The sequence below is a fragment of the Notolabrus celidotus genome, chromosome 21, assembly GCF_009762535.1.
Source record: "Notolabrus celidotus isolate fNotCel1 chromosome 21, fNotCel1.pri, whole genome shotgun sequence".
Taxonomy (NCBI): Eukaryota; Metazoa; Chordata; class Actinopteri; order Labriformes; family Labridae; genus Notolabrus; species Notolabrus celidotus.
This window is the reverse complement of record NC_048292.1, coordinates 23,686,654-23,713,423: the sequence shown is the minus strand read 5'-3', so window position 1 is coordinate 23,713,423 and position 26,770 is coordinate 23,686,654. Positions and strand designations below refer to the sequence as shown.

The window sequence follows — 26,770 nt, the reverse complement described above, 5'->3', positions numbered from 1 at the left end:
TCAAAGAGAATCCACATCCAACTCCAAGGGTTCTCAAGGGTGTCTCCAAAACTTAGCCTGTATAAAAACAGGGCTGTTACTTTCTTAAGTTATTAAAACGTAAATTATCTATGACCAAAATGAATATCAAATCAAAGTCTCTAAACATTTCATCAATATTTTTAACACCTAAATAGATTATTTTTAGTGTTTTTAACCCATGAAATATAATTATTTACTATATTAACCAAAAAGTTACGTTTGTCCATCTTAAATCATGAACTGAAACACAACTCAACATCACAAATTAAATAACTCAGGACATAAAGTTGTGATAAACCACCATAAATGATTTCTTAGCACTAGTAGTGCACAACAAACATTAAACTTCATGTGTTGCACTGAGATTTCTCAGCAGATTTTACTGTACAGTTTTTGATAAAAGTAATGTTAAATTCTGCTCAAATTGCATTGAGACGCTTTGATATTTTACTCATTTTCATTACTTTATTTAAAGAAATCTGTGAGAGGTGACAAAGATCTTTCAATGGATTGTTGATCCTTATGTCCCTGGCTGTCACTCTGTTAAGTGCAATTTGAACAGAATTTAACATTACTTTTATCAAAAACTGTACAGTAAAATCTGCTGAAAGTTTTCAGAGTGACAGCCAGGGACATGAGGAACAATATTCCATTGAAAGATCTTTGTCACCTCTCACAGATTTCCAAAAATAAAATTATCAATATGTCAAAAATATCAAAGCATCTCAATCCAATTTGAGCAGAAGTAAACTTAATCTTCTCAACAACTTCAATCATCTTAAAATATAGAGAACTATTACTTTCTCTGTAATTTTTTAAATTTCATTTTCATATTTAATAACAAATTAAATCCCTCTCGCTAGAAATGTGCCTTCGACTTGTCTGTAGCTGTCATAATCCACGCTCTTAGGTCAGGGTCTGATTCCAATTCTTTGTGGTAGCTTTTCTCGTATGTTCCCCACTTCAGATTCTTGGGAAAACACAGTGTGATAGCCAAGTCAATGTCTTCGCCAATAAGATTTCATCAAGTCTTTCAGAATCAGAATCAGAAATACTTTATTTATCCCAGGGTGGATTCAGTCATTACAGTTGCACTATACACGATAAGTTATACAAATACAATAGTAAGCTCTGTAGAAAATAAATCCATGGTTGAAGTCCCCGGAGATCAGGAAGAGGGCACTCTGGTGGTCTGTCTGGAGTCTGGCTATGGTAGCGTTGAGAACGTTGGATGCCGTAGTTGGGTTGGCAGAGGGGGGATGTAAACAGCTACCAGTATGACATGTGAGATCTCCATGTGCAGATAATATGGTCGGAGGCCCACAGCACTCTCATACTATCCCGGTCTGCAGGACAGTCTGTAAGCCGTCAATGGAGACATTGTGGTCAGGAATATCCTGATGCAGCCACGTTTCTGTGAAGCACACAATGCTACATTCCTGAAACTTCGTCGGACTCCTGTCTAGTCCTGTTAGCTCGTCCATCTTATTATACAGAGCTCTCACGTTACCCATGATGAGAGAGGAGAGACACGGCTTCTATCTCCTCTCCATACACCTCTGTCTTCTTATACCAGCTCTCCTCGCCTCCTCTGCCTCTATGCGTCCTAGAACTCCAGAGTTCTGCAGGGATATCATAATAATTACTGCTATGTCCAGCGCAGGCGCGAAGAGGTGGTGATGATGTTGCAAAAAGTTTGTGTTTGTTTACAACAACCCATCCAACTCATGGAAAACCAGCCCAAATGATGTCCACCCGCCTAATCTGGCAACACTGTTCAGATTGATTAACAAGATCCAGCCAATCACAGCCGATTGACCAACCCAGCAGTGTAGCCGAGAGTTAACTGCTGCAGTGATGTCATGTGAGCATCCCCCTGAGAGATGATCAGCCACAACAACTTTTATTAAAGGTTTATTTCACATCCAAAACAACAGGAGTTTATGGCTCTTTAGCAGACATTCATAATAAAAGCTTGTTTATATTAAAACAGGAAATAAAGTGACCCCTGCAAAATAAAAGCATCTGAAAGAACAGTTTTATGAAGTAACCACATTTTTAGAGTTCAAACTTAATTTGATTAAACTCATTATTGTATAACTGTCATATTTTACTTTGTATTGCTGTATGATTTGTGGGATAACATTACTTATTAACCATTAAATGAAACAAGCTACATCTGTTTCAAGTGCAATCCACAATCAGATTAGGGATGCGCCGATCCGATCCTGGTATCGGATATCGGCGAGATCGGACTCAAAAAGCTATATCGGATATCGGTGACAAAGGGCTGATATATAGTGCCGATCCATATGGCAGATCTATTCATCTCAGTTCTATGCTTTTCTGTGTCTACAAGCGCCACGTGCGTCTCCTACGTCATCAGCGCCAGCTGGTCTGTGTATTTTTGCCCGGTGGAGCATGATAGAGGCTCTGCAGTTTAGGTGCATGCTTCTTTTGCTAACAACTCCGCTGGAACCTTGCAACATGTGCACCGCTAATGTTTTGACGGATGGCAGTTGCGCTGAAAAATATAATGGGAGCCCAAAGGAAGTAGTTTACGTCAGCTGTAGCCGACTGCAAAGAAGCAAGAAACCCTCTATTAATGGATTCAAAGTGTAAAAAAACAGACAGGTTATTGGATTTAGTTGTTCTGGATCCTTGAAATTAAGGGATTCCAGCCTCTGGTTTAGCACTTGGAACCCAGGTACAGTTCACCATCAAGTCAGAAAAGCCTGAAGTTGCCAAAACATGATTCTATCCTCACATTAAGGAATAGAGATTGTTAAATCAATACCAGGATCGGATTGGCTAGTATCGGTATCGGCAGATACCAAAGTCCAGGTATCAATATCGGTATAAAAAGTAGGATCGGTGCATCCCTAAATCAGATGAAACAGTTTACTTCATGACAGTCACACAGCTTTTGTGACAGAAATCTTCTGTGTCTGCGTGTCCCGCTCCTGCAGAGCTGCCTGGATCTCATTCTCTGTATCGAGCGAGTTGGCGCCTTGGTCAGACTGGATCAAACGGACTGCACCTCAAATTCACCATGAAGTAATGCAGGCCATTGATGAGAGCATTCGTGGACACATCCTCTAACTTCTCAGTGTGAATGGCATGTGAGTAAAAGCAGGCGAGGAGGAGCATGACAAATCTTTGATGCTGTTTCCTTCAGTAGAGACAAAAGGACCAAAGCAGTCCATACCACAAGCCAGGAAAGCAGCAGCCACTGCATCTAGTTTTACGCTTGTTCCATCTGTCAACATGAGGGAGGCAGGGTTTATGATCAGTCAGTAGGGGGAGCTCTTTTAGCTTCTCAGTCAGTGAACACTTTAATTCATTGTCTCAATTTTAATATTTTTAATGTAATATTTCACATTATCCTTCAGGAGTCATGGACACAAAAGGAGCAAAGACAGAGTTTATGTGTGTATGATAAGAATGCTTATGACCATGGTGATTAAAAGGTGTGGAATATAGGATCTTAGATAAAAAGCAGATACTAAATTGTACAATTTGAATGTGATATTCTGTGCATTTGTTGGTTTTTACAATGTAAAATGTTTCATTTTTAACTGGAATATTCTAAGGACTAATATAGGGCCAGAGACAGAGGGTTTCGTTGCTCATGTCGTACCTTCGGAGCACCCTCTCAACACCGCTGCTCCACCCCTGAGCACACAAATACATCAGTAGGACACAAACACAGAGGCTGAGACTTTTGTTTGCTCATGTGACACCAAATACCATTTATTAGGGCTTTACAAAGACTACAAAATCCTCCAGATGAGTTAAATCACTGTCTCTGTCTATTTACATGATATGTTACATACAAATGTACAAAATATAAAACATTGAAGGACAAATGTTTCACCCAAAAAGAAGAAAACTTTTTTCTTAACCCAGAGTAAATGCTATGGTTTGTAACTGAGACTGAACTGCAAAGTGTAAAGTGGGATAAAATACCAGTTGAGTATTGAGACTATGGTGTACACTGTTGACGTGTCAACATTCTGCGAGCTCAGGAACTCATGCGCCTATAACAGGAGGTTGAAAAGCTGGAGTAATATATGTGTAACTGTAGGTATGAAGCAACCTGTTATCATGATAACTTATCCTGCAACTGTCCATCCGTGCAGACGCAAGGCCGGCCGAGGCAGGCAGATAAACGTGAGACTTGGCTGCAGAGACACACGTGAAGCTGAACACAGGTAGGATTGTAGAGCATAGGATTGTCCTGAGGTTGAGACAACATGACGTCTTGGTCTCTGATGGGCTTTTACTGACCAGTAGCACCTGTTGGTTGTCGGTGAATGTATACAGTACGGTGTCAGGTCAGCTTCGGTGCCTCGGACAGCCTGCAAGTCGAACGTGGCGGTAAGCTTAAGGTTATAATGTCCGGAGAGGAAGTGCTTTAAAGGAACAACAGGCATTCCTAAAGACGGAGAATATGGGGTAATAAACCGGAAAAGTGCCTTTTATGTGTTCTCAGGCTGCGATATTTGTGAGTTCAAATCAGCTTTATACTGTACACCGTATGCCTCCTGCATAGGCAAAACATCCAACCACCACAAGACACACACCTGCTTCTGACAGCGTGTTGGGTTTTTGCATTTCTTTTTTTTCTCTCTGTTTTTAAAGTACAATAATTTACTCAGCGGGTTAAGCATATTGTAACATCAACAGGGCAGAATGCATCTTGATCCACTGTGCAAGACTTAAGTATATACAACCCACCCCAACCTCAAAGTGTGCAAAACCAACCCACTTGTTAAACAAAGAGAGGACAATCAAAATTCAAAATGGCTTCCGTCCAACACACACATACGTAACGATAAGGTCTCTTCTCAATGCATCCCCATTAAAAAGCTTCAAAACATGCTCATCAGGCTAGAAAACCCCAAATCTGTTTGGTTGTGCTCCTGTCAGTTCAAGTGAGCCCAGCTCAACTGGGCCAAAAAACAACTTAAAAAACACCCCATCCCTTTTATATGTTTTTACAATATTGGTCAGATATAATTCAAATACAGCATCAACTCTTTTATACTTTAAATGTCAGAGACGAGAAAGGGAGCTTTGGAGGAAGAGAGAGTAACAATAACAAAAGTGGGTCTTTTTTTTTTTTTTTTACTTCAATCTGCTTCTTTGATGGATTAGGAAGCAGATAATCATCATCCAACATCACGTCTCTGTTTCTCATTATAGCCAATGGGAGCTGAGTACGCATCCCAAATCTTTGCACAATTAAGGCAGTGAGAAAGCACCAGTATCACTGATCATTTATTCAGCTCCTACGCTGAGCTTGCATTTGAAAGTACTTTGGATTGTTTGGTACATCGTGAATCTCAGATGGGCGCAGATTGCGGAGCAAGACTATCAAATGAGGGCCATCTTGCACTGTCAGCTTGCATCATTTAGTTCTATTTCACCAATGTTTTGTTAACTGATCAAACACTACAATAGCTCTTTGTCAAATCTGTAGAAAAGGGCGTTCACTTTTTGACGTTTTTGAATATCTTTTGCTTGGTTTGTCCTGAAGGTGACCCACAGACTTCAACAGTTTACAGCTGACCGTTAGCTTAGCCCAGACCACCAAAGAAACTCTCTCAAGGTATCTATCACACTCTCCATTGTCACACCCACGCTGATTACAACAATACGACGCATCAGTACATTTCCACTCTCTTTTTTTTGACACTAAAGGAAACTGAGTTCAGACAAAAAAAGAGCAAAATAAATCTCCACCTTGCAACGTGATTGGTGTACATTTGTCTGCTGTCTTTCAAGCACATTGTTAGTTCTCCTAACTGAATTAAAACAAGGTTTTGGGGTTTGCAGAGAGTGTTAGTAACTACTGTAAGAAATTAACAGATCATGCTAATATTTGCAGCTAATTTTAGACTGTATTTTTAACATACTGCACATGTTTTCGGTTTGCAAAGACTTCTGCCTTTAAATCTTTTGAAATGACTTCTGTGTTTTGAACTACACCTCTTGCATATGTGACAGATGTTACCGTGCCAACTCACGGGTTTTAACATTTGTTGTTAAAGGGAGGGCTTTAGCTAACGGTCACTTGATGCATTTCTGTGAGAGGGTGCTTCATGCTGTTTTAACGGTGCATTTAAAACTATGAAATGACAATAGACTGTGGAGCAAGGAAGGCCAAAAACAACTAAATCAAAGTATACAACGTGGTCTGCTGTGAGTTGTGATGTAAAGTCTCGGTGGGTGTGTTTGTGTACACATTTGGCAGTAAACCAAAGGGAAACATTGGCACTTGTCCACTTTCTTTCTTCACAGTAGCAATGTGGCTGGACGACACACAGACAATGCGCTTTCGTTGTGCTTGTTGTTGGCACGCGGGGCAGCGAGGCGCAGCTTGGCAGTGCCTGACACTGAAGAGTTTCAGGGCAGGAGACCAGCACCATGAGGCTCAACTGACCACTGAGGCGGAGGGCTGTGAATCGTATGTGAGTGTTATGATAAAGTAATTCTTGCAATGCTCGTAGGAATACCTCAAATCGACCACGTGTGTTCATGCCATCATGGAGGTGCAGAATTGTCTCCATGCTCAGGAAAGGCAAGGACCACCACAATGAGGTGATGTAGCAGTAAACAATGATGTATCCCTTAGCCCTACACTTTAAAGTTGTAACTAGTGAGGAGCCAGACTAATTATTCAGCACAAGATAGATCCAATGACACTTTCAGATCTGTTAATGTTTAAAGAGATTCAGTTTTTCTCTCTGCTAGGTTACATTAAATCACCTAAAACACACAACAAGTCAGCTCCTACAGGAGGTTGGGGTCAGACTTTAGGGCCCCAGGTGGTATAAATAGTCTCTTGCTCCTGGACACTTTGGCAGACTGGGTCGTTGGTCACATGAGGGCTTAAACCAATTGAAGCCCCCCTGATTAAAGGCCGGTGTCCTGCTGCTGCCAATGTCAAGTGCATATGTATGAGTGTATGTGTGTGTGAGAAGCACCTCTGTAAACAAGGAAGGACATAAACAACAGAACCCAAACCCCCCACTGTAAACATCTGAAGATATATCTGGGATAAAAAAAAAAAGAAAAGTCCAGTTTTGTGATGTCAGACTCTTGGCTTTCTCTTCTTTTCAGACTCGATCAACTCAGAAGGAGTGATGTGATTTACTTCTTACACGGGACTTCCACAATATCCATGTCCGGTCCGTCTCCGACCCGTCTCCGATCCGCTCCGTGTTCTCTCGTCCGTCAACACCCACCGTGCTGCGTTTTTGGAATGCAGCACAGACTAGGGCCGCCGGACAGCTGGAGTCATGTGACCGAGGTTTTCCCACGGTAATCACTGAACCAAGGATTCTCCTCCTCCTCTGCTCATCCATGTTGTCTTTCTGGTCCTCTGAAAACCTCTGACTTGATGACTCCAAGCCTGCCTCCGCTCCAAATGACATTTTGTTGTCATAGTTAAGTTAAAAACAATGTAACGATAACAAAGAGTGTTTTATTCTGAAAATTAACCGGATGTTTTTATTTTGTTTTGGTGACTGACTTCCTGTCCCGCTCCATCTGCTCTGTTGAGATTGATGCATCATGCTCCGGCATCCTGTGTATCTGATCTGTTACGTTCGGACCTGCCGGATCAGAGGCGCAGCAGGAACGCAACGGAGCGGATCCAGTGGAGGTTAACACATTGACTAGAATAGAAACCTTTCAGATCAGGTGCTGTGACAGATTGGAGACGGACCGGACATGGATCTGGTGGAATTTGGCCATTAGAGGACGACTTCTGTCCCTCATCATATATGAAAAGTTGTATCCTTAAATGTTATACATCCATTGAAGAAATGACCAGCTGACATCTGATGTGTTGAAGTTAAACGGATCAACTTGATCACCTGCACCCAAATTGACTTGAAGCACTTTGTTACTCTTACTGATCTTGTTTCCTCTTGTCTAGATCTTTACTTGTGTTGTTCTTGTTCTCGTATGTACGTCACTTTGGATAAATGACATTGTAACATTTTAACATTGTAACATTGTAACATTGTAACTTGTATGATTATTATTTTGCTCACTGGGGACCAAGTTGGCTGCAGCTCTTGAAACACAATAATCCGGTTAAATGTTGCACTGTCTTTACGTAAAAATAACTGTTTTCTGTCAAATGGCAGGTACACCACTCTGGATGAGACAACTTTTCATACATGAAACATCTGTGCACTGTATGTGTCTGAAAAGAGGTTTAAAGGTTCCCGGGCGTCTCATAGCGCTGACTCAAGCGAGGAGTCCAGCTGGTCGTCATGATGACTGGTGCTATCACTGTCGCAGCTCTGTGTACTGGAGTAGTTAGCAGCCTCCTGCAGCCGTAGCAGCATGTTCATCTGAAAACAAAACATATAACAGAGACGGATGTTGTTAAAATGGGGAGTACAGTAGGCATTTTTTTTGTTTTCCTTTTGAACTGTACAAAGACATTAGATAAAAATAAGCACTAGCAAGTTTTGATAGATTCACCTGACCTGCTTTAGTTTGAGCCTAGACCCTGGAGCTTGTAGCAACAACAAGCCTAGACTAGAAGACCTCAGAGACCCTGATGATTTATGGCTGCAGCAGACATCTGAGGCCAGGCAGAGTTTTCTCATAAATCCTGTATTTTCACATGAAGCTTACATCAATCTGATCTTCTGACACACGCCCAGCACTCTGGACTTTTATGCTCACATTGAATATCAGCATAGAGATTAGAATCTCCTACATCAGTGTGTAACACTTCATCTGCACTACTTTCTCTTCTCTGGTTAATGACCTGTGTTCAGATTTTGCTGCCTCTCCGATGTCGACACTTTATCATCCAAAGACTGTAAAATAAATGGACGTAATATCCGTGATGTCACCCGTCTGTTCCTGAAGCCTGTCGTCGGTGGGTGCAGTATTGGAAATGCTGAACTCAACCTAACTTCTGTCATGTTAGTGTGAGGTAAAGAGGCTGGCCTTTAGCCTTTTAGCTAATCGCTACAATGTTCCCTCCAAGCAGCAACCTCCAGTCTCAAAATATGAGGCCCATGCGAAAGTGTTATAAACTGCAGTTCGTGCAGTGTCTGCTTGAGGCTGGCTGCAGAAACACCAGAAACCACATAAACACCAATTCAAAGAAGACAATCTTTACAGCAGAAATAAACATGTTTACAGCCTGGTTCAAAAAACAGCTTAGGTCTACGTAGCTAATTTCTCTATCAGCACACACTGTACACGACGGTTCAGAAGATATTAAGATTACAAGTTTTGCCCAAATAAGGACATGACTGACTTGATTAACAGGCAGGAACCAAGCGGCAACCTCTGGTCTAAAAATATGAGTCAATGCGGAAGTGTTAAAAGCTGCAGTTCATCGAGGATCCGCTTGAGGCTGGCTCCGGAAGTACCGGAAGTCACATACACATGAATGGGAAAAGACGATCTTTGCAGCATTAATAAACATGTTTACAGCCTGGTACAAAAGATGAGTGTAGTCTGAATAGCTCATTTCTCGATGTCCTCTCACTGTGAGGGAGGTGATTTTTTTTCTAATTCGGCAATTTCGAAGATATTGAGATTACCAGTCTTCCAATTAGAGGCACAGCTGCCTGCAGGAACACTGCAGCTGTTGGCTAGGAGGCTCAAAGCCCGCCTCTTCACGTCACACTGGCTCGACAGAAGCAATATGGCTGCCGCAGCCAATTGGTCTCAAAACAGCTCTTCAGAAACAGATGGGTGACGTCACGGATACTACGTCCATATTTTTTACAGTCTATGGCGGGAACACATAGCTGTTGGCTAGGAGGCTCAAACCCCGCCTCTTTACCTCACACTAAGTTTGGTTGAGTTCCACATTTCCAATATTCTAGACAATACTCTTGTCTAGATCTTTGCTTGTGTTGTTCTTGTTCTTGTGTCTACGTCGCTTTGGATAAAAGCGTCTGCTAAATGACATTGTAACACTGTAACATTGTAACATTGTAACATTGTAACAATATGGCTCCCGCCGATTAATTGGCTTCAAAACAGCGCTTCAGAAACAGATGGGTGACGTCACGGATACTATGTCCATTATTTATACAGTCTATGGTTCCCTCCTAACAATCAAGTCAGCCATGCCCTTATTTGGGCAAAACTTGTAAGTTTAATATCTTTGAAATGAATGTGTTATAAAAAAATTCACCCCCTGTACAGTGTGTGCTGAAAGAGAAATGAGCTATTCAGACCTACAGTATCCTGAACCAGGCTGTTTATTTCTGCTGTAAAAATCGTCTTCTTTGAATTGGTGTGTATGTGGTTTCTGGTGTTTCTGCAGCCAGACTCAAGTGGACGCTCCATGAACCGCAGTTTTTAGCACTTCCGCATGGGTTTCATATTTTAGGACGGGAGTTTGCCGCTTGTTCCCGATAAACAGACGGGCAACCATACTTTAATAACTGAATATCCCCCCAGGAAAAATAAAGTATTTCTGATTCTGATTTTTCTGCACCTATGTCTCATGGCTCATGAACGAAGACTTTATATTTTATAAGAGCAATGAAGCATTTTTAAATGGGTCCAGTAAATGGACGCAATAAACCTGCAGAACTTTTTACCCCTGCTGCAAGACTAATGGTCTGAATAATGCAGACGTGCTGCTGCAGCAGCTGGTGCTTTGCTTTAAGTGTTCTTAAAATGAGCTTTAGCACACCTGTGCTCAAACTGGTCCCGCCTGGACCCAGACACATACACGCACACACACACGCGCGCACACACACACACACACACACACACACACACACACACACACACACACACACATTCAAGCAAGTTGTTTTTGGATGACTACTCTTTAATTCCTTTTGGGTTGCAAAAAACCACCAAATGGAAATTTAGTTAGTCCCTTACTTCCTTTTTGAATAGTCCATCCTTCTTAGAGTGTGTGTGTGTGTGTGTGTGTGTGTGTGTGTGTGTGTGTGTGTTCCTAAGTTTTGTTCATTGCCCATAAGCTACTTTACTAGCTACTCTAATTATAGATTGTTCTTCCTGGGTAAAGCCAACACTCCCACAGGTTATCATGAAGGCATACTTGAACTAATCATGCATCTGTTGATCAGTTAATATTTACTACATTTAATTCAAGTTGTGATTTTGGTTAAATAGCTGACCTTCACATGTGAACAGTAAATCTCCCATTCACATGTGAGGGCGGTTATTTAATATGACACATACAGCAGTCCACTCATATTTGCAGCCCATTAAAGAGCACATTTCTCACCAGTGGGTCTCCCTCCGTGTCACTCTGAGACACCTGCTTGGATGAGGCTCCCTCTTTGGATGAACTGTAGCCGTCGTACCCGACATCCTCTGGCCTCAGCTGCAGCAGCGACTGACCTTCCTGCTGCAGAGCGGCGGCGTTCCACGGATACGTGTCGTTCACCCACTTAGAAGGATCCTCCCATGCTGCTCTTTTGCCGTACAGCTGCAAGTGTGTCCAAGAAGAATAACGTGTCAGGAAGAGATACTTTTATTTTGATGAAACAGGATCTGTGTGTTTGAATGCAGGGAAAACAGAGGAGTCTATATATGTGAATCTCTTCTATATGAGGTAAGCTAAAGGTGATGTATAGTGAAGTACAAATTGCAGCATATAAGGATTATCATCATCATTATCATCTTGTGGGCATCATTACTTATCGCATTTCATTCAAACAGCTGAGCTAGTTATTAGGAAAATGGTCCTTTGACTTGTGTTCAAGCTTTAAATGTCACAGGTATCAAAAGTCAAAGTCATAGAAGAACTCCTGTGAGTGATCTTATTCTCAAACTGATGATGTGTTTCGTATTTAAGAAATGTGTTTAAATGAAATAAACTAGTACCAGCACTTTTTGCTGGAGTAAAAGGTGAAAATAGATCCTTCTGGTCACACACTGACAAATAAAGCTGCTTGTCAAGTCACCCTAAGGAAGTTCTAAAGTTTAGAATTTACAGGAAAATAAGAATTTTGTACTCATGGGGGAGAACACTGAGTTTGAATTAAATTCAATGTTTTTATGAACATTTATGCACCCATGGGTCATCATGTTGTCTCTGTATGAAATGTTTTTCTACTACTCTTCTTGCTTCTGTTGTTAATATCTGTTGAAAGTCCCTCCATAGCTTACTGTTCTTAATGTTGAATATGCAGAATCAAACAGATGGATAAGATAATGAATTGTTGCTTAATTTACCATATTCATTTTATTGAATTGCCTCCTATTGGATCAGAGTTTATCTGGACATTTTTTAACGGTAATTTCAGACGATCATCTTGCTGCGATTATTTACGTGAGCTGTTGTTGTTGAATGGAGCAGAATATGAAGCAGAACACGAAAGCATCAGTATTCCTGCACCTAAAATTTCAGCAGTGTGGAAATATTTTAAACTAGAAAGCAAAAAAGGTTCAACAGCTACTTGCAATTTATGCAGTACGCAACAGAGGAAAGGCTTCTGCTGGTTTGACTGCTTTTATTTTTACAACAAACATTTGGAGCTCTGCCATTTCTTCCTTCCATGTCATTGCTGAGCCTCACTCCACACTGACTGCCCTGTAAAGCCTGAACCATCAAATAATTGCCAGAAAATTCTAATTCTTTGAAAATTGAGGTTTTATTGGACCTTCTTACAAGAAAAACTTTTTTTTTATCCTATTAAACTTTGAGTTTATTTCAAATTTTTTTTCAAAGTAATTTTGAACATAGAAATTATTTTATATTTTTGATACACAAAAAAACCCACTTATTTATTGTATATTTCTTCACTGAATTGTTCAATTTTTAGTGGAAATCAATGAGCAAAAGACAATTATTTACTAGGGAGCCATTGTAACATTCAACCAGTCATCAATCATCATGATACAGCAGATTGCATATATAAAGTTATATGGTATAAATATCTCAGTGTATTCTCTAAATATACCTAATTATGTCATGTAAACATGTTCTTAAATAATAAAAAGACTGTATGTTGCTTTATGGAATGCATAATGTGTGAAATTTAATAAAAAATTTGATTGACATTTCTGAAAATAAATACCTGCTGTATTAATATTGATACACACATTTTCAACACGGTTTAACTTTAAATTAAGTCATGAAATATGAATTAGTTTACATTGCATCAATCCAGTAAATATTCCTCTTGAAGTTTCAGGAACAATTGGAAAGTTTTTTTCATCCAAAACCTTATTTTAAAGTATTCTCAAGACGTACCTGAAGCCCCTCCCTGACAGCCTCCAGCAGGTAGGGAACCAGTGAGTAGTTCCACAGGTCGGTGAACCAAACCCGAGAGCCTTCTACATCCATGGGACAGGACAGGAAGAGACGGGGGCCTGCAGGGACAAAGGTGAGGAGTGTTTGATAGAGACTGGAGACTCAACACACATGAAGCAAAAAGTGGAGACAGCGGAGCACCATCATCCATGGATTACCACTCACACTTAAATTCATCCAATGTTGCGTGTGTGTTTGTTTGTGTGTGTGTCTGAGTCTGTGTCTGACCTATCGTGACATCAGAGGAGCTGTGTGCCTCCAGGAAGCCGTTGAGGTGCTGCCAGGTCTTGGGGATCCAGTCGATGATCTTAATCAGGTCATTGCTGCGCATGTTCTTATTGATCTCTGTCTCTATCAGCTTCCGCCGCAGGAAACGGCCCAGGAAACCTTTGACCGGCTCTGTGTGATTAGTGCACAGAACCCACCTACACAGGAACACATGATCGATGGTGAGAATGAAGGCGTACCAAACCAGAGTTTATTATCATAGCAGCTCGTATTAGAGATGATGACCCATTTTTTTAAAAATAGATACCTATAAAATTACAGCATACTTGTGGACTTGTATTATGTATTTATATCACATGGACATTTGGCACATAACTTTATATTTGTCTTATCATCATCCAGTAAATATATGCTGAGCAGACATAATCTTTCACTGTACTGAATTTGTTTTTGTGCAACAAGACTATTTACTCAAGGGATGTAATTCAAGCCTTCTCTTTGCAGGCTTCAGTTTACAGAGAAAAAAAACATGCTGTCAAAGAACTGAAGTCAAACACTGCAACAGGTGTGATAGCGCAAAATAAATACATCTTGATGTATTCCTCTGGGTGACTAATAAACTCTGCACACATTACAAAACAGGGTAAACAATACTTCACGAGTCAGTATGAGAAACGTACGGAAGAGGATTAGTGCCACTGAAAAAAAAAAAAAAATCAAATTAAGGTCCAATATATATTTTTTATTATTATTCTGAGAAAAAAAAACAGAATTCTGAAGTTTTTTATTCTGAAATTCAGGGAGAGTAACTTTCACTTTATGGCATGCAGGAAGAGTACAGCAGGACTGCAATTTAGTGTGTCACTTTTCTGTGTTTTTTTACACTTGTCTATTGATTCGGGTTGTTGTGTTGTAATATCAGTTTCAAATGAGCTGCAACCATTACAATGTTCTACTCTTTCAAATTGCTTTTGGTCAGAAAATGTAAAATCCATGTTTCCGCGCTATTACCGTAATGCCTGTTCTAAACATGCACAACAGAATACAGTGGAGGATGGCTTGACCACAGTCCTGCTGTACTCCTCCTGCATGCCATGAAGTGAAGTGACACTCTCCCTGAATGTCAGAAAAAAAAAACCTTCAGAATTCTGACTTTAATCTAAGAATTCTGACTTGTTTCTTAGAACAATAATATTTTTTTAATTTTTTATTCCAGTGGGCCTAATCCTCTTACACAGAAACGTTTCTATGAATCAAGGTCACGTTTAAGAGTCACAAACCTGAAGTTGTGGTGGAGCTCGAGGTTGGGAGAGGATGAAACTCCCTGGTTCATGGTCCCAATAACATAAGGGCTGAATGAAGATAGAGAAAATGACAGAGTTTATCACAGTCGATGTGATTTATTCAAGCATACACTACCAGTCAAAAGTTTGGACACACCTTCTCACTCAATTTTTTTTATTTTTTTTAATTACTTTCAACATTGTAGATTAATACTGAAGACTTCAAAACAATGAAATAATCTGGTTTTGCCATAATCTGGATTACAACAGTCATCAAATAGAGCTATCCATTGTGTACTAACCCTACCTCTGAACAACACAACTGATGGTCTCAAACACATTAAGAAGGCAAGTCATTCTAAAAAATGAACTCTTGACAAGGCTCATGTTAATTAGAAACCATTCCAGGAGACCACTTCATGAAGCAGACTGAGAGAATACCAAGAGTGTGCAAAGCTGTCATGATGGAAAAAGGGGGCTACTTTACAGAATCTAAAATATAAAACATATTCTGCTTTGTTTAACACTTTTTTGTTCATTTAATACTTTCATATATGTTCTTTCATAGTTTTGATGTATTTTGTATTAATCTACAGTGATTCAAATACTTAAAATAAATACAAACCCTTGAATGAGAAGGTGTTTCCAAACTTTTGACTGGTAGTGTACATTCACATAAGAAGCTCTTTCCCAGACAGAACGGACACAGTGTTATGATCAGGAATGTTAAAGAGACTGGAGGAAATACTATTGTGCAATAGAAAAATATGGCCTCAGTTGTATTTCCATGATAAGTTCATTTGTAGCTCCTGTACTGTAACATTAAAAGACGGTATCTGTGAGAATTAAGACACAAATTTAAAAAAAATACAACTTACTTTGAAAGAAAAGCTTGTTCAGTATTTCTGACTCACCATTTGTGGTACTTGCAGTTGAGGAAGCCGTTGAATATGTCACTGAGAGAACCGATGTGGTGCAGATTGTCCAGTATGACCACAGTGGGGAGCTCTATGTCTGTCTCCTCAGAGTTGCACTGTTCTGCCAGGGTGGACAGGTACTGACGCAGGTCCTGAGGAAGGAACCATTAACAGCAGTTAATGAGGATGTAATATATTGAACCTATCAGGCTTCAAGTGTTTGATTCAGTACCGCCTGAGTCTCTTTTGTCTTATTAAGGGTAAACTCTCATTAAGGAAATGTTATGCCTAAAACAAACTCAAAAAGGGATTAACATTTAAATCAAAGTTCTTAATGTTCCTATGAATGATCAAAAACATGGAGGATTAAAGGCGTTTTGTTTGAGCTGCAATTTTGTACATCAGGGGGGAAATTATAGTGGAAAAACAGATTTGTACAACTCAAGAGTAGACTACAGACCACAACATAATGCAAACAGAAGATACACGTAATATTAGATATATTAGATAAACAAAACCCTGTCTCTGAGTTTGAAGGAGCATCTGGTGTTTCTGTCCCTCTTCCAGCACAATGTACAGCAGAGGTGTTGGTATGTCTTTCACACACATCATCACGGTTTGTTGGTAAGCAGATGTGTACTGAGTGTGGGAACTGGTGCACTGACACATTGGGATCCTATCTCACCCCCTTCCCCCCAACCCCCTCATCACTTACTTTAACTCTCTCTGTCCCATTAAAGTTACTAACCATAGACCTTTCTGCAGTCCCTGAGCTCCCTTGTCTTGTAAGTTTCTCTGAGCTGCCGTAGACGTCCTCCTGATGTGGACTTTCCAGACTCCAGCTAATATGGACGTGCTGGACTCCAGCAGCAACAGCTTCTACTACTCGTCTCATCACTATCCCCACTCCCTCTCTCTCTTATTCTCCTCTATCCCTCTTTCCAGACCCAACTCGGTCGAGGCAGATGGCTGTCTAACATGAGTCTGGTTCTGCTCGAGGTTTCTGCCTGTTAAAGGAAGTTTTTCCTTGCCGCTGTAACTAGCTAAATACAGCGAGGTGCAATGCTCATGGTGGATTAAGCCGGGGTAAGACTGAGTCTTATCCTGTCTTGATGTTGGGTCTCTGTTCATAATTTAACATAAAGTGGTCTAGACCTGCTCTATTTGTTAAAGCGTCTTGGGATAACGTTTGTTGTGATTTGGCGCTATACAAATAAAGATTGAGTGATTGACTGATAGATAGATAGATAGATAGATAGATAGATAGATAGATAGATAGATAGATAGATAGATAGATAGATAGATAGATAGATAGATAGATAGATAGATAGATATAGATAGATTGATGGATTGATACTCTGTCTCTAAACCAAAGAATCTAAAGGGAGCCTAAATTAAATTTTTTAAACCGACATTGGCACTAATGCAAGTGGAAAAACTGACTCATCATCTATATGGCAGCCAGTGTGTTGACTTTTTTTTAGCGATACTCTCAATTTCTAAAACATTTCTATTTAGCTTAGCATCAGTATGATTATGCAAAGGTTACCAGATGCCAGCTTTCTTATACTCTAGCTAATAACCTGTGCTGTGATTACTATCAGCTGCAGGCGCTCTCCTGGAAAAACTACATGATGAAATCTTTTCTAAAAGACCCGTGCTTCATCTTTTCACTCCTCCTACCTTGCTGGAATTCTGGTCCACGTTGAAGCTGGCCACGTTGTGCTCTGTCACCTCCTGCCCCATCTGGGAAATGATGTACTCAGCCAGCTTGGCAGCCATGAAGGACTTGCCGGTGCCACTGGGTCCTGAGAGAATGATGCGACGATGTTCCATCAACAGGTTGAGGTACCGCTGGATTATTGGTTTGGGGATCAGCGTGTCGAACACCAGGCTGTCAATGCTGTTCTCCTTTAAACCTGGGAGGAGGAAGGAGAGGGGAAAAGTGATTAAAAGGAGTGCTAGAAGAAAATAGGGAAACTAATATATATCACAGGGCTGCACAGAGCAATAACATTTTTAAAAGCAAACTCAAGACTTATTTATTTATTTATTTATTATCTAGTTCAAATTATAGCATCTTATTTTCTTTTAATGGTTTAATATTTTAGTGTTTTATTATCCTAGAAATGTATTTTATTTTGGTGAGGTTAATTTCCTGTGTTGAGTTTTAACATCTTATTTTACCTCCAGTGTTTCCTATTAAGATATCATTAGAGCGTTTCCTCAGTTCATTCAGAACTTCTTTGTTATTTTTCACTTTTTTTTTTCTATTATTATTATTATTATTATTATTATTATTATTATTATTATTTATTTATTTATTTATTTAATTTATTTATTTATCTATTTATTTTTATTATTATTATTATATTTCATATATTGTGTTTTTAACCTCAGGATTGTGGGGTGGGTTTGGTGTCGGGGCTGGGGTTCGGATTAGGTTGGGGGGTGTTTTTACTTTCATTTTTATATATTTATATATATATATATTTTATTCTATTTGAAGTTTGTTTTGTTTTATGTACAGAACTTTGTGTTACAATGTCATTGTATGAAAAACGCTTTATAAATTGATCGATTTAAATGATCGATCAATCAATCAATCAATCAATCAATCAATCAATCAATCAATCAATCAATCAATCAATCAATCAATCAATCAATCTTTATTTGTATAGCGCCAAATCACAACAAACATTATCTCAAGACGCTTTTACAAACAGAGCAGTTCTAGACCACTCTATGTTAAATTATGAACAGAGACCCGACACCAAGATAGGGAAAGACTCAGCCTTACCCTACCTTAATCCACCATGAGCATTGCACCTCGCAGTATTTAGCTAGTTACAGCGGCGAGGACAAACTTCCTGTAACAGGAAGAAACCTTGAGCAGGACCAGACTCATGTTAGACAACCATCTGCCTCGACCGAGTTGGTACATGCATCTATGTGAAATTAGGTTCAACTATATGTATATTTTGCGATGACAAAACATTTCCCTCTCTTTGAGGATGAAACCTGGATCGTACGCAGGCTGTAATCCTGATATAGAAACTCCTCGCTCCACTGCTGTCGTACCTTTGAGGTTGACCTTGATGACGTTGTTGTCGCCCACCAGGTAGCCGCAGGGAAGCAGCTCAGGCACTTCAGAAGTGTGGGAGCGAACCACCTCGCCCATCCTGTAGCAGACGATGCTGTCTGAGCTGAGGCCAAGGCTGGTCAAAGGGTCCACGCGAAACACGTACTCCTGCAGGGAGAGAGAGAATGAAGGATGAACTACTGAGGCTTAAATATAGCCAGGCGTATAGACCATTAGTGTATTGTAAAAAAGCTGTGCTTGTTGGATGTGATTTATCGGCTCTTATACAGAAGCACACTCATTTACACGTTGTTTATTTTATTATACATTTAATCTACAAACTAAGTACAGCACATGTAAAACTAAAGACTGTAAACAAATGAAGAGACCAGCAGCAACATCAACATTACTAACACTATTTCAGTTTCCTTAGATGCATCTTTTTTAACTCTGACGTCTGTAGAACTTTACATTTTCACATCTCGAGCATAAATGTAGATTATCAGGCAGAAGATAAAAAATATAGGCCTCTATCCATGAGTGGAATGCAGGGATATAAAATTCAATTCCAGGCGCTCAAGTGGAATAAAATGTCTGTAATTAATCCAAGCCTCTGAGTGGATGTCTGGATACAGGATCATCTATTCCTCGCTTTATTTTTTAATTATTTCAGCTTGACAAGAAGTTGCATTTCTAATTCATTAAAAATTAATTAGTGTTTTAACACTTTTTACAACAGGGAAATAACCAATCATCTTCTCCACTTATGCAAACAAGCCCTAATGATGCAGACATGTTTTATTATTTGAAAAGCTGATTAATCAAAGCCTGTTGTTGATTAATGATGTTTGATCAGGAGGATGACCCCATGAAAGCACCGGACTTGAAACTCTCAACCCTAATCTCTAAAGTAAAAACTACATCTGTCATGTTTCTATTACAGTGTGATGTTAAAGAGAAACTGAGTGTGGGGGTTACGTATTTGCAGCAGGGTGATTATAAGAATATTACAGGAATGCTCCCGGCAGCAGTACTTCTCTATAATCCTGCTGCCCCCTGCAGCTACACGTTGCTACTTGACCCTTTGATCATGAAGGTGAAGCTTCACAGGTATATATCTGAGTACTTGTAGTGTTTAGTTTAGAGAATATTACAGAATCATGTGGAAAATGACAGAGTGAGGGGACTGGGAGAGAAATCCATTTTCTGCTTCAGGACCATGGACAGAGATTTATCAGGACACAAACAGAACACTGAGGCTGTTTTGAAACAGCCTGCTACATACTACCTACGAATGTAGAATGCAGTATGTACTGCCTACTACATACTGCCTTAGTATGCAGTATATCTGTTCTGTTGGATCTGTTATGCAGTAAGCTGGGCCAGACGTCACTGAATTTCCCGTTTCGGAAAGCGGAAGTAAACAATGACCAAGCTGATGGAGAAACTGCTTTTTTAGCGTCACTTATTGATTTAAAAAGTTAAGAAGTGGTTAATATAGAATTGTATTATTTTCACAACACCTAAAAACTGAGTTCCCTCCGTCAAAAAAAGAAGAGAAAAGAAAAAGCGGAACGAGCGCTGTGCATTATGGGAAACAGTACGTGAGGCAGACTGATCCGATGTATACTGAGAAATTTTTCTGAATCAGTACGACATCTGGGGAGTTTTGGCATACTGCAGATTTTGCTCTTGTTCACTTACTACAACTGCTGTCAGAAACAGGCACAATAAAGAGCCTTGTAATATTTCATTGCAAAGTGTCATGATACCAGGGATCTACTTTGTTATTAAAATAGTTCACAAAGCGTATGAATATGCTGCTTCCACCTGATCATCAAAACTAAGAAAGAACATATATGAAATTATTAAATGAACAAAAAAATGTTAAACAAAGCAGAATATATTTTAGATTCTGTAAAGTAGCCCCCTTTTTCCTTCATGACAGCTTTGCACACTCTTGGTATTCTCTCAGTCTGCTTCATGAAGTGGTCTCCTGGAATGGTTTCTAATTAACATGAGCCTTGTCAAGAGTTCATTTGTAGAATGACTTGCCTTCTTAATGTGTTTGAGACCATCAGTTGTGTTGTTCAGAGGTAGGGTTAGTACACAATGGATAGCCCTCTTTGACTATTGTTGTAATCCGGAAATTGGCAAAACCAGATTATTTCATAGTTTTGATGTCTTCAGTATTACTACAATGTTGAAAATAATTAAAATAAATACAAACCACTGAATGAGAAGGTTTGTTCAAACTTTTGACTGGTAGTGATACCAGGGATCTACTTTGCTATTAAACTAGTTCACAAAGCGCATGAATATGCTGCTGCCACCTGGTCACAGATATACTCTGCTTCTGTGTAGTACGAACAGATACAAGAACTCATTTGTCCCTGGAACCACTGACCTCCTACACAGCAAGATTCATGAGGCTCTTTGTCCCTTTGATGTGTGTGTGTTTCAGTGCTTATATTGTTTTTTTCCTTTTATTCACTCCTGTCTGTAATAAAGTCTTCCTTGACTACAACCTTGAATAGCTACTCAACGTGTTCGGTTGGTTGGATGTGCAGCAATGTTTCCAAGGTTTTTATTTCCCTCATGGGTTTCATGTTTGATTGCAGTGTGCTGTGTCTGATGTTTGTTGGATGCATGCTTTATTGATCTGATCTCAGTATGTTACTCACAACTGTAGAAGCAACATGAACAGTTTTAAGCACTTAAAGCTTATCTGCCATGAACTGTGATTCATAAATATTTCTGCTCCTAAAAATGTAGATCTTCGTCAGATTCAGAATGTCTTATATTTGCACATGATGGGTGACTTATAAAGGGCAGGGTTAAGCTATTTCACTCTTGTTCTTCCCTGAATATAGCAAAAAAAAAAAGCAAATTCTTTGCACTTAAAACTGACATAAAGGCTGATTTCAAGTCTTCAATAACATGAAATCATTTATAATGGAGAAAAACACCTGGGATGTAACGATATATCACAAGGAGGTAAAAAAATCGGTACAAATAAGGGTGGATTAAAACGATTCAGCAAAATTTGTTCTGCAATATTATTTTTAAACAGTAGGAGGCGCTATCTGCATTTCACTCCGCTTGCTCAACATCATGAAGTCTCTCGGCTGCTCTCTCGTCAGTCACTGAGTGGAGCGTAACAGACATGGAGGCAGCAGGTGAAGACCGAGCAGTTCAGAATGAACCTTTGTGTTTACAGTCTGAGGTACGGCAGCATTTTAGCTGTACCTGATATTCCTGAAGAAAAAATTGTCAATTCACAGCCAGGAGCATAAGCTGCACTTTAGTTTATTTAATGAGATTGACCTTATTTCTTTGAATATTTAACACTTTCATTTGGGAATCGTTCACTTTCCATTTCTTTAGAATTGTTCTGAAATTTTCCAACAAGGTATTTTTGTGCAGTATTTTTGCAAGGTGCTGAAAAAAAGTGTGCAGTGGTTTTATTTGAGTTACAACACACCTTAAAAATGAAAAAGGATTACTTTGTTTACAAAGAAATATAAGAGAAAACATATATATTGCAACTGTCCATATCTGAGAATTGAAATAGAATAATAGTTATTTAAATTTTGGGTTCAATCCAGGTTTCTTGAAAATCGTGAGTGAATCGTATCGTGAACCAAAAATCGGCATTCTAATCAGGGGTTGAATGTTTCCTTACATCCCTACCTAAAACATTAGCCATTTTGTATCCAGATCATAGACTGTATATAAAATGGACGTCATCTCGCTCGGCTTGAAGTGAGGCCGCCACAAAAACTGCTCCCCTAGTGGCTGGCTGCAGTATAGGTCAAAAACTCTGTCTCCCCAATTCATTTGAATGGGGCTGTGGTCAAACTTAAAAAAAAAATACACGTGGTACGGATGTTTCTCACATCCGTATGCTGTGGTGATATGTAGTTATTATTTGACTGTTTTGTGTTCAAGGCCTCTTTTTTCTGAAAAGTTTCTTTTTCGTTAGTTATTAGTCTATGGTCCAGACGGCTTAGCACTTAACTAAAAGCAGCCGGGCAAAATGCTTCCCTTAAACAAAATAAGACGGCTTCTCACTGTTGAGCATTTTACGACTCGTGTCGCAGGCCCTCAAAATGTGCATTAACAAGAGAGAGACAAATTACAGAGGCAAAGCAAGTTAGATACATACTTCTTTGTCTGTGTGAGAATGATTACATGTTATGGGCTGTAATCTGTTTGCTGGTAGTGGATGAATAGAGGTCACACACAGGTTGATCTCAGCACCATTTGTGTGCTTGATGTCTGAACTTTTGCCTTAAATCTACCCCAAAACTCTCAGAAGTAGTGGTGCAACGGATCATCGTTGATCCATGATCGGTACGGATGCCTCTCCACTGTTCGGCACGGACGTGGTCCGCGGATTGGTTGATGAAAAAAAAAAAGTTGTGCGTGTTCACTTGATGACCGCATGTTCAATCCACACTCACTCGTCAAGCGCAGCGGTAGTCATGGCAAGTGAAGGAGCAGAGGAACTAGAAAACCCTCCTGCATCTTGTAAGTCACATGTATGGGAGCATTTTGGTTTCCCTGTGAAATACAGTGAATGCTGAATGTGCTTGAGCCACGTTCTGAAATTCGGCCCACAGATAGGGTGCTTTGCACATTCAGTAAATTTCGAGTTGAATGTTGTTTTTATTTAATGTGCAAAAGTTTACAAGTGTTTTACAAAATAAATGGAGGGACAAAGTTGTATTTGTCTTGTCTTCTTTCTTTCTTTCTTTTTTTTGCTGATCCGAAAAATGATCCGATCCGTGCTTCAAAACCGTGATCCGATCCGATCCGTGAGTTTTTTTATCCGTTGCACCCCTACTCAGAAGACATTCCTGATGGCTGATTTTTATTGATGTTACTGATAAACTACTGCTTACCTTAAAGAGGCGTCGGATGACTCCATCCAGGACATCCCACTTGGTTTTCCCGCTCACACCTATAGACCCAATCAGGTACTGCTGACTTTGTTTACCCTGAAAAAGTATTTAAAATAAACAAAACATCAGGAATCAGAACGAGTCAGATTACAGTGTTTGAGAAATGATGTATAATCTTCATCCCCTGACCTTGGTCTTTGTCTTTGGCCCTCTGCTGATGGTGACCACTATTCGCACACTGCGACCCTCCTTGCGTAGATTCCCCTCATAGCCGTCGTCCAGCAGAATATCTGAAAAACCAAACTTACTGTTAGGAAACAACTTTAATCTGTCAGAGCTTTGAATCGTTGTAAACAGACTCTCTGCCTGCTGGCAAATTACAGCTGGAAATGGACAAACAGACTCCAAAGTGAAAGATAGCTAATGGCTTTCTTTCATGTGATAATTACTTTTGTGTTCAATCAATGTTTTCATACCGAGCGTTTAATAGAGAGTGCATAGAATATAAATAATGTAGGGATGGCTGCGTGTTCAGAAAGTGAAGCAGAGTCTGTGGGAGAGACACAGATCACACTTTAGAGAGAATAAGACAGGATGAACAACACGTCTACATGCAGTTTATTAAAAGGTGTATTCAGAGATGAACTTCAGTGAGTAAGAGGAGTATCATCATGACATTAGAAGAACAAACTCCCACACCAACCAAAGGGAAAGACTCATGTATGTAGATTAATTATTAATTTGAATGAAACTTGAATTAGCAGACACCAACGTGAACTTACAGCAGAAAACAGACACGTTTCTTAGCTTTGTGTGGGTCACCAAAAACAACAGAATCAAAGGGAAAGCATTTTAAAACTGTCTCTTCCCTTATTGTTTGTTTATTAATGATCAACATTATCTAATTATCATATTAGTCATGCAAACTCAAAGGCCATAACATGCTTGAAATTTGTCTTGAAATTTGGTCACACAAAATTGCAAAGCTGAATTTTGGGCTCCTTTCTTTTGGGTCACTTGTGAAAAGTAAATGCTTAATTTAATCTCTTTCAGAAATATTTTGGTCTCCACATAGGATAGAAAAAATGTGGTGTGATTGACTCTTTGCAAACTGTAGACGTCCTCTATGTTCTATTATTAACAAAGACCCAACATCAAGACAGGATAAGATCCTTCATCACTCCCTCTCTCTCTTCATCTCCTCTATCCCTCTTTCCAGACCCAACTCGCTCGAGGCAGATCTGTGTCTAACATGAGTCTGGTTCTGCTCGAGGTTTCTGCCTGTTAAAGGAAGTTTTTCCTCACCGCTGTAACTAGCTAAATACTGCGAGGTGCAATGCTCATGGTGGATTAAGGTAGGGTAAGACTGAGTCTGAGAGAGAGAGAGAGAGAGAGAGAGAGAGAGAGAGAGAGAGAGTGAGAGAGAGAGAGAGAGAGAGAGAGAGAGAGAGAGAGAGAGAGAGAGAGAGAGAGAGAGAGTGAGAGAGAGAGAGAGAGAGAGAGAGAGAGAGAGAGAGAGAGAGAGAGAGAGAGAGAGAGAGAGATAATAGGGGTGAGGCTAAACTAATAGGTAGAGTATAGCGAGCCTTTAAAGTCTTTCTGTTTCAGGAGAAACCTGTTGCTGCCAAACACAAGTCTATGAAAGCAGTGAGAATGAACATTGAGGTCACAGGATTAACCTTCCAGCAGTGGTGTGAAGTCCTCAGTCAACGCCCAACAGAACGGGGACAAACAAAAACACCAGGTTACATATCTGAGTCCAGCTCTCTGGAAGCAAGGTGAGTGCCAGGAGGAGGGAGGAGGACTTTGATTTGGTGTGCTCATCAGTACCTGAGGACGTGAGCACTGAGAATCAATACGAAAATAAAAGTTGTAACTCTTAGTAATAGCTTCATTCTCATTGTTGTTGCTGGTAAAGAGAGGCAGGGAATATGTGGAGGAGAGAGTGGGGATGATACGCACTGGAAGGCTGCAGCAAAGAGGACTTGGCTTACATTAGATAAAAGAAGCTGTAACTATAAGGGACCTCATCTCATGCAGGGAGCAAGAGAATAACACAATCCAGCCTTATTCTTACTTTCTGCAACTTTGACGTCTTTGACGACAACTTCCACACCACAAACAACTTTCACCACGAGTCTCTCTTCATTCTTTTTATTTCCCAGACTCTGTTTTGAAGAGGGAGGGGGAGATATTTTGTATTCAGCTGGCTTCCCTTAGCTGACGGCTCTGTGTTGGGGTGATAACAAACCGTTAGCCTACTCGTCTTCCCACGCGTCGCTGCTCTCAGCTCATCCCTCCATCAATTAACCAGGGCCCGAGTCCTATGGGAGAGCTGCGCCTTCGATGTTAATTACAGGACAAGTGAGAGGGACGAAACTCTTTCACTTCTCAAACGGAGCGGGCCGGGGGAGACTTTCAGCCAGTTCAAGTGTGTGTGTGTGAGTGTTTGTGTGTGTAAGAGGGTCTGGCTGTGTTGTAAGAGAGAGAGAAGCTATTTCATCATTTCGTGCGGCTCCTCCGGATCATTTCTCTCTTCAAACACAATTCTTTCATATTTTTGAGGCGAGTACAGAGAGAGCTAATCCAACTTGATGCCACAGAATAAAATAACTTCTGTGCTGGGAGTTGCAGCAGACCATAAAGTGTGTCCTGCAGCTTAACTAGACATAAAAACAGGAGGCCTGCTCTGCCATGTTGAGAGAATCAACTACTAAAAACAAGATTCACCTGTCACCTCACAGACAGAGCTGGGCGATATTGAAAATTGTGTTATCATAATAAAATGTCAAATAACTATTTCATTTAAATTCTGAAGTCAATTGAAATGCACAGCAGAAGTTGTCTCTGTGCTCTTCCTTTACCCACATCCTGAAAGTATATTTAATAAAGTGTATTAAGTTAATAGTTAACACAGAGTCGACTCAGTGTCAGACTAATGACTCTGCTTTTAGCTGGTAGGTTTTGAGTTTTCTTCAGTGTCGCTGTCACTCGTTTCAGCTGTGTTTACATTCTACCCTGGACGCCTTTAAGCC

The 26,770-nt window shown here is 40.0% G+C and overlaps 1 protein-coding gene across 1 annotated transcript in view; it reads right to left on the bottom strand.

The window, feature by feature from the left end:
* Positions 1 to 3,753: 3,753 nt before the first annotated feature.
* The window catches only part of nav3 (neuron navigator 3), a 292,564-nt gene continuing 269,547 nt past the window's right edge, over positions 3,754 to 26,770 (bottom strand). The window contains exons 31-40 of the mRNA XM_034673746.1: positions 23,925 to 24,025; positions 23,736 to 23,831; positions 18,828 to 18,996; positions 17,430 to 17,665; positions 15,744 to 15,898; positions 14,827 to 14,898; positions 13,547 to 13,743; positions 13,259 to 13,377; positions 11,285 to 11,488; positions 3,754 to 8,393 (exon numbers count right to left, since the gene is read on the bottom strand). Coding sequence (XP_034529637.1) covers positions 8,274 to 8,393; positions 11,285 to 11,488; positions 13,259 to 13,377; positions 13,547 to 13,743; positions 14,827 to 14,898; positions 15,744 to 15,898; positions 17,430 to 17,665; positions 18,828 to 18,996; positions 23,736 to 23,831; positions 23,925 to 24,025 — 1,469 coding nt within the window. The 3' untranslated portion in view covers positions 3,754 to 8,273. The remainder of the gene's footprint in view (positions 8,394 to 11,284; positions 11,489 to 13,258; positions 13,378 to 13,546; positions 13,744 to 14,826; positions 14,899 to 15,743; positions 15,899 to 17,429; positions 17,666 to 18,827; positions 18,997 to 23,735; positions 23,832 to 23,924; positions 24,026 to 26,770) is intronic.